This window comes from Pinus tabuliformis, chromosome 6 (genome assembly GCF_031772625.1).
Source record: "Pinus tabuliformis cultivar Carrire ecotype Pingquan chromosome 6, CPIR1, whole genome shotgun sequence".
NCBI lineage: Eukaryota > Viridiplantae > Streptophyta > Pinopsida > Pinales > Pinaceae > Pinus > Pinus tabuliformis.
Window position 1 is genome coordinate 1,310,132,136 of NC_142292.1, and position 7,509 is coordinate 1,310,139,644.

General features: G+C 38.4%; 1 protein-coding gene across 2 annotated transcripts; it reads right to left on the reverse strand.

Moving 5' to 3' along the window:
- Positions 1-2,572: 2,572 nt before the first annotated feature.
- LOC149263430 (uncharacterized) lies at positions 2,573-7,083 on the reverse strand. Of its 2 annotated transcripts, XM_089426274.1 has the most exons (6): positions 5,774-7,083; positions 5,144-5,246; positions 3,956-5,034; positions 3,680-3,778; positions 3,437-3,507; positions 2,573-2,937 (listed from the first exon to the last, which is right to left on the reverse strand). In XM_089426274.1, exons 1-5 carry the CDS (start codon positions 6,836-6,838, stop codon positions 3,442-3,444), a joined length of 2,412 nt encoding a protein of 803 aa, XP_089282400.1. In that variant the 5' UTR covers positions 6,839-7,083; the 3' UTR covers positions 2,573-2,937; positions 3,437-3,441. The 2 variants fall into 2 exon arrangements, with proteins under 2 accessions (XP_089282400.1, XP_089282397.1); XM_089426271.1 differs by lacking the exon at positions 2,573-2,937 and having other exon boundaries at positions 3,170-3,507; positions 5,774-7,082.
- Between the last annotated feature and the right edge of the window lie 426 nt (positions 7,084-7,509).

The following is a 7,509-nucleotide window of genomic DNA, read 5'->3' on the forward strand; positions in this document are numbered from 1 at the left end:
GTTATCATGCTAATTGTGTTCTTGTCAATATTGTTGTTATCATTTTGATATGAGTTGTGTTTAATTTTGAATGTTAAATGGATAAAATGCTTGTTTTGACAAGGGGATTTGGGGTCCCCTTTCTTTTTCATTAGTGCTCTTTTTGTTAAATTTAATTGTAGATAGCACATTGTGTGTTGTTTGAGAATGATAGACAAAGTAGCTAAGTGTCACAAGGGCCTAAATCCTGTGAGAAAATGGTGTCTAGTAGAATCCCATCTCTTCTCAACTACAAAAACTTGATTCTCACAACCCCCCTTAGGTGCCTCGAGTGAGACCTCACATGTTTCACAAGCGTTGCAAAAAGGGTCAATACCACTAAAGACTATTTGGCATGTCACACACAACAAACCCAAGTCAAAAACAAACAATCAAGCGCCAAAACCTTTCAACTTATATAAGCCCTTTTTAACCCCAATGGCCATTGTTGCATCTAGGCTAGTATTATCCAAATGAATGAGTGCTTGCCCATGCTTGAACAGGACCCCATATCGTCTATCCTCCATCATTAATGCAAGGCAAGTTCTTCAATCTTGGTACTAACACATCCTTGGCTCCCAACATGACTCTTGACTCAAGCTAAAGCTTAATTTTTCCCTCCCCTTCACTACATATTTAGCATCATTACCATGATCCACATTAACCCCAAAGCCTTTCTTTGTCAATCTGCTAAATGGCTCTCATGCTTTTATAATATGGCATGATGCACCACTATCCAAGTACCAAGCAATCCTAGTGATGGTGTAAGTAAATAAACACAAAACCAATGAGAAATCCTAAAACTTTACTACAAACTCATCAAGTTGAACCTCTATTGATGTTGTCTTCTATTGCAACTCCCCCTTCTTCGAACACTATGATGCATAGTGCCCATTCTTCCCCAACTGAGAACTTGACCCCTGTTTGTTACCCTTGGGACCCTTTTCTTTTGCCTTCTTAGCCATACTAAATATGGTCAATTTCTCTCCATCTCCTAGCTTGTTGGCCTTAGACTCCTCCTAAGCCTCTTTCCTAGATGCAGTCATCCTAAAGCCTATTAAATGTGGGAACATTTTCTTGAGCACAAACTCCCCTATAAATGGTTCCTATGACTTGGGAAAACCACTCATTGCCACATTTATGAGCTCTACAACCTCCACTTTCTCCCCAATGGTTGCAAGTTAATCTTGTGTTTGGGTGATCCTCATGAAGTGTTTAGTAATGTTATCAAACCTTTACATCTAGATGGATCTAAACTTTTTTCACAAGATCATTTTCTTATTCGTGTTGTAACTTTGGAATAGGTTTACTAGAGTTTTGAACATCTTCATAGTTGTCTTCTTCTCCACTAAGTGAGGGATCAAAGGATTCTTTATAGTTTCCATGATGACCCATTAAGCATTAAACTCATTTTCATGTGTTGCCAACTATGGTACATTGTTGGTGATTGATATGAGTTATCAACAATCTCCCAAAGGTCATCTTTGAACAACAAAGTAACCCTTGCCTTCCAAAGCAAGAAGTTAGATGCTCCATCCAACCAATCTTCAACTTGTGATTGGTAATTATCATTTCCAAATCTGATCATTTTCTATCTTGTGCTAAGTCCTTCTAGCACCCATAAAGCATCCACAAAAATTTAATTTATGCCAAACCCCTTACTAGTACAACCTCCCTCTTTCCCTTTGAAAAATGATCTCCACCAAATCACTATTGCCTTATTTGCGCAAAACCTAAACATTAGTCTAACTATCAAAGTGCAAGTTATAATACCATGTCAATTTTACAACCTACAAATCTATTAAATAAAAGCACTACTAAAATTTTAACAAGTTATAAAAGAAAAAAAAAAAAAAAAAAAACAGAAACAAAAACTTAGAACTTAGGGGTTCTAAGTTTTAGTATGTTTGGCTAAGTCCCTTTGATATTTAGGAACTTCCTACAGCATTTATATTAGACAATACTTTTGGTATTCCTCTATGGAGAGATCAGTGGTTTTTGCTGCAAAGTTTCGAGTTTTTGGGCACAATTTCATATTATGGATTATGATAAATCTTTCTCCTTTTGTATTATTAAGTTGAACACTAAAGTTGTAATTTGTTTTAAAACAAAATCTAACTACTCCCATTTTTAAAAAGGCTTCTTTTTAAGCAAAGTCTTTCCATAGAAATCGCATAAAAGATTTTTTTTGCCACCGCATTTCAAACCAACAAGTGTGGTTCATCATAAGACAATGAACACTAAAGCTATAACTTTTTTTAAACAAAATCTAACCACTCCAGTTTTTAAAAAGAAACTTTCTTTTAAACAAAGTCTTTTGATAGAAATCACATAAAAAAATTACCGACATATTTCAAACCAACCAAATAAAAAAAATACACTATAAAAACAAAGTACTATAAAAACAAAGTAATACAATTTGATAAAATAAACTTTAAAGGATTACAAAAATCATTGGTCTCAAACAGAGTTTTTGACCACTAAAGTATTGTATAATGCGCAAGAAAATGCATTTACATTGATTAATATATATGTTCTTGATCAATCATAAGATCTAACACCTAACGTTCTTATGACTATGTATCACATGCAAGGCTGAAACCAAGCCATCCAATTCAACATAATACAGAATTAGGAAAACCATTGTTTGTCCCAAGATAAACGTCTTTGTTCACTGGGTATCGTATAATGCTCGGAAAAATACATTTGTATTGGCCAATGACAACTGCCAAGGTTCTATTTAACATTCAGAAAAACCAGACATTTCATAAAATACATGAACATGGCAAATCAGAAACTTTTACCTAAAAACATAACTCAAACAACCTGAAACCCAGACCCTAAGAGCCACGTATTTTGAAATTAACTTAAAGAACATCATCCATAATTCCGAAACTGCAGTCAGTGGATTCTGATGCCCTGCAGAACACATTTCGACACTCTTAAATAGGAAATATAACCCATCTTCATCGTTATCCATAAGTGTTATCATTAACAGCTTAATATTATCTAGATTTATCTGTTCTTCCTATTATTATTTGCGTTATTATAAATAATATTTCAGATATTATCTTTGTCCCAAGCTATGAAACAACCCTCTGCAGTAAACATATCTCTTGCAAGGAAACATCTCAAGACAAAGAGGACTCTATTAAATCACAGCTATTTGATTTCGTTTAAAACCATAGGACCTAACCAGAGTAAAAGATTTCAGATTTTGGGTAAGCTACTAGGAAAAAAGGCACAGTTGGAGCCATGCTTTAGCCAGAATCAGTCAGTAGCATTTAACTCATTAAATACAACTCTCAAGTAATAAAATTTTCATGTACAGTTTCATAAGAAAAACAGAACTCAGAAAAACAAAAATAACTCTGCAATGTCTTCATGACAGAGATACTTAATGAAACACTTTGCATACATGAATTACTCCGATTGAAACAGCTTTACTTCAATCTTATCTGCAAACTTAACTCTGCGTTGTTGCATACGCTGCATGAGGAAACAACAAAAGAACCTGTGTAAGATTCATGTTTTTTCTATACATATTTATCAAATTGCTGTTACTGATGCCATTTCCTAGAGGCCAGAAAAATGAGAGGAAGCAATCACTTTTACAGTACGCTTCTACTCGAGCACAGACGAATAAGAAGGAACATCTTACCATGATTTTACAATGACGATTGGTATCACGGGTGATTTGCATTAGATGGTTTCTAGCCGTTTCTTCTACTTTTAAAGCACTCCTAGAAGCTCCTTTAACCTGACATTTGTTGAACAGTCGAATCTACATCGGTCAGGAATTTTAATAATCCATGCAAACGGTTAAACAAAAAAAAGGAAAGACCAAACACTGTTGTGAGATTACAATGTAAGTTCAACGCAGCCAAAAGATTGGAGAAACAATTATGGAAACGTATGAGCATAGGGATAATTGTACCTCAGAATGGATGGCATAAGGAAGCCCAGCTCCTCTTGGCTTCATTATCAAAGATCTCTCCATCATCATTCGCATGCTGGCAAGTTCATTCATTAATGGTACTGCCAGTGCCTCCACCTCTCGCAACTGCCTTTCAGCAAAATCAGAAGCCTTTTCTGCCTGAAGACGAAATGATGTGCAATCTGAGCAAATGCATGTTCCCTTGCATGAACGAGGGCTTATTCTTAGGATTCCTTTAGAAGGCACAGAGGCAGGTGTGCCTAGTTGAGAGGGAGTTTCACAAGTTGGAGCACAGGAGAAATCAACAGAACCAGACAGAGATGGAGGAGGTGATTTATGCTCAACTGGAAATACACTATGTGCAACTGTTGTCGAGGGATTTTGCACTGTGAGAGGGGAAGGGCAATGTACATTGAAGGATGATAAGGGAGTAGAGTTTGTAGAAGACTGAGCTACAACATTCTTTTCAAGTTCATTAGAGGGGTCGTGTAGAAGAGAAGCAGAGGATGGTTCTGACTGATATCCATGTTGCTCAGACTGAACATGCTCAATTAACAAAGAATCCCCACTAAGACCTTGATCATTCGACGCTGACACTGGTTGACTCTCATTTTGCTCGGGCTTAACATGTTCGATGAGCAAAGATCCCCAACCTTGACCTCCGTCACTTGGGATTAACTCTAACTGGCTTTCAGTTTGCTCGAGCTTAACATGTTCAATGGAAAAAGGCTTGCTTCTCAGACCATCAGCAGGAGCTAAATCTGGTTGACTTTCATTTTCTTCAAGCTTAACATGTTCAGTGGAGAAGAGTTCCCTGCTCGGATACTTATCATGGGAGAACAACTCCATTTGACACTCATAGTTTTCAAGCTTAATATGTTCAACGGGAATAGGCTCCTTGTTTGGACAACCATCACTTGAAACCAGATCTGATTGCCTTTCAGTTTGTTCAGTCTTGACATGTTCAAGGGACGAGCATTCCCTGTCTGAAACTTCGCCAGTATGCGTATCACACTCCTTGGAAGCTACAGAAACAATTGTTGACAACGTTTTTGGAGTGGATTGAGCAACCGAAGTCCCTGAAAATGGGGCCATTGCCAGCACACAACATAAGTAGTTAGCGATATACGAACTAAATATCAAAAAATGGGAAACAATTTGAATGTAAAATGTAAACCCGTGTCTTACTTGCAAGATCCTTCGCCATTTCAGTGCAAAAAGGCAACATTCTTCGATAGCTACTGATGTTTGAGGCTTCCAATAACTTCAACTGCGAACTTGGAGAAAGTGTCTGCACATCAATGCAACCTCGTTAAAACTCCACTCCAGCAACAATAAACAAATATGTGTCCAAAAGATTCGTGCTGAAACATTTTACAGGGTCCACTATTTCATAGGTATCAATCTCTTTGCAAAATAAGACGCCGTACTGTTTTATAAGCAAGCCCTAAGTGAAAAAATGTACCCCTCAAAACTGGTGCCCAAGTCAAAGGAAGTCCATTCTTTGCAGTGGAGCACCATACGACATGTCTTTTGAGCACTTCTAATATAAAGACATACAATATGCAATAGTTCTCTGATGAAAGGATGGCTACTAATGCGAAAACAAATCCAGCACACCATCTAACCTACTACTGAGTAAAAATCTTGTCAATTTAAGAAAAATGCAAAAACAGGCATATGCTACAGCTTCCCATTGACCTGCTTATTGTGGGCATTGGCTGGACATGAATAAAATTATCTTTTATCAATCTAAGGACGCAACAATTGTTTGACAGAAAATGCAGACAAAGTAGGGCAATCAGAATTCATTCTTACAACTTTTCTCTGGCCAGGGAACTTGGTTAGCTGTTTATTGACAGGACCAGCATTACATCCACCCCGAGATGCATCCGTTTTTGGCTGTGCACGAACTTTGCTGTCAATTTTTGCGGTGTGGTCATCGTCATCTATGTCAATTACCTCAACATTCGACCGCAAGAAGTCTGCAAGCCTACTTACAGAGAACAACCGTCTGGAACCAGGGCCCAATCTGCAAACACTTTTTGCCTGTTTCACTTTCCAACACCCTGTTTCCTTTTCAGAATCCTGGCCGGAACGCGGTTCCGAGAAGCAGCCTTTTGTAGGAGTATCAGAATCGGGAGGCTCTTCTTTAACACGGCTAAGAAGAGGGATGTTTCCCTTGCACACAGCCAGATCGGCCTGAACATCTGTGTTCCCTGGGTCAGACCATTTGGCAAGTATGTTACAAGTGTCTGAGACCCCCAGAGGCTTCACCAGTGAAAATCCCATGTGATCTTCCTCTGATTTAATAGCGATTCCTTCTGCATCAGAAAGAGAACTTCTGCTCAAATCCCACTGCGGCCATGGGATTTGATCCTCCGAATCGGTATCGAGTGTCAAATCCAAATGAAAAGCCTTGAACTCGGATGGGGTACTCTTCGAACAAACCCCACTATTCTCTCGAGCCGGAGACTCTGACAGAGATCTCATTTTCAGGTTCGCACTATCAGGGGTTTCAGAATGTGAAATTTCTGAAACAGTTTTGGAAGTATCAGGCGACGAACATGAAGGCGGAGTCAGAGGCAATGCCACCACAATCTCCAGATCCGAGAATAGTGATGGCGAATCAGGCGTTCCGTTCTCCAGATGAGTATTCTCATCCGATAGCTTCTTCGTGCTTTCTGCGGGAGAAGAAGGGCACCTGTTCGTGAAGGGTTCGGTGCCATTTCGGTGGGTTCTCTTCCTTCTTTCGCTAAGGGTGAGAAAATCCGCCTTCCTCTTGTATCCGCCATTGCTGAGCCTCTGCAAGCGATTTGGCAGCGATTTTTCGAAGAGCAGCTTGTGAGACTTGCTGCGGGTAAGCCTGGGGAGTTTCTCCATTGGCGGGAGAAGGCGGCGAGCGATTGAATGAACGAAGACGGTGGCTGTGAAGGAGACTACAAATATTGGAGGGGTGGAAAACTTTTGGAGGGAAGGTGGCGCCAATTACAGAGCAGGCCGGTAATGGTTGGATTCAATGAAAACTGGGGCGGGTAATTTAAAATGTCATAGACTTTTAATTTTTCAGAAAATTCAATTCTTCTCCACAAAATTTCAAATCGTCCCACCAACTCCTTTTATAAAGCACGACTGAGAAAACGATGAACAGGTGGCTAATAAGACCTCCAAATTGCTCACTTCCCGCTATTTATTCAAATTGAAATTAATGCAGCCATCACGGGGCGGTGTCTCCTAATGATATATTTTTAAATTCTATTGGGTATGGAGTGAGCAAAGCATTTAATATTATATAGCCAAGATACGTATTATTTAATTTGAAGATGTTTTACATTAAACAATATATATTTCAATATATAAAATATTTAGTGTTTTCTTGCAAGGTGCATGTTGGTTGCTATCATAGGGTGTGAAAATATAGAGGTACAAAACTTTCTATCTACTTAAATTCTTTTTGAGCAATTTCCAACATTTTTTAACTAAAAAGGCTATAAGGTTTTTTTTTTAATCCATAAATGCAATTAAGATTATTTATGCTTAATAATTAGTATGGA

Excerpts from the sequence above, each read along its gene's own strand:
- LOC149263430 (XM_089426274.1), bottom strand. The coding sequence starts at position 6,838 with ATGGAGAAACTCCCCAGGCTTACCCGCAGCAAGTCTCACAAGCTGCTC. Across the intron at positions 5,035-5,143 it reads AATGGCGAAGGATCTTGCAA|GGACTTCGGTTGCTCAATCC; the intron begins GTAAGACACGGG and ends CCCCATTTTCAG. Across the intron at positions 3,508-3,679 it reads ATCGTCATTGTAAAATCATG|CGTATGCAACAACGCAGAGT; the intron begins GTAAGATGTTCC and ends TTCCTCATGCAG.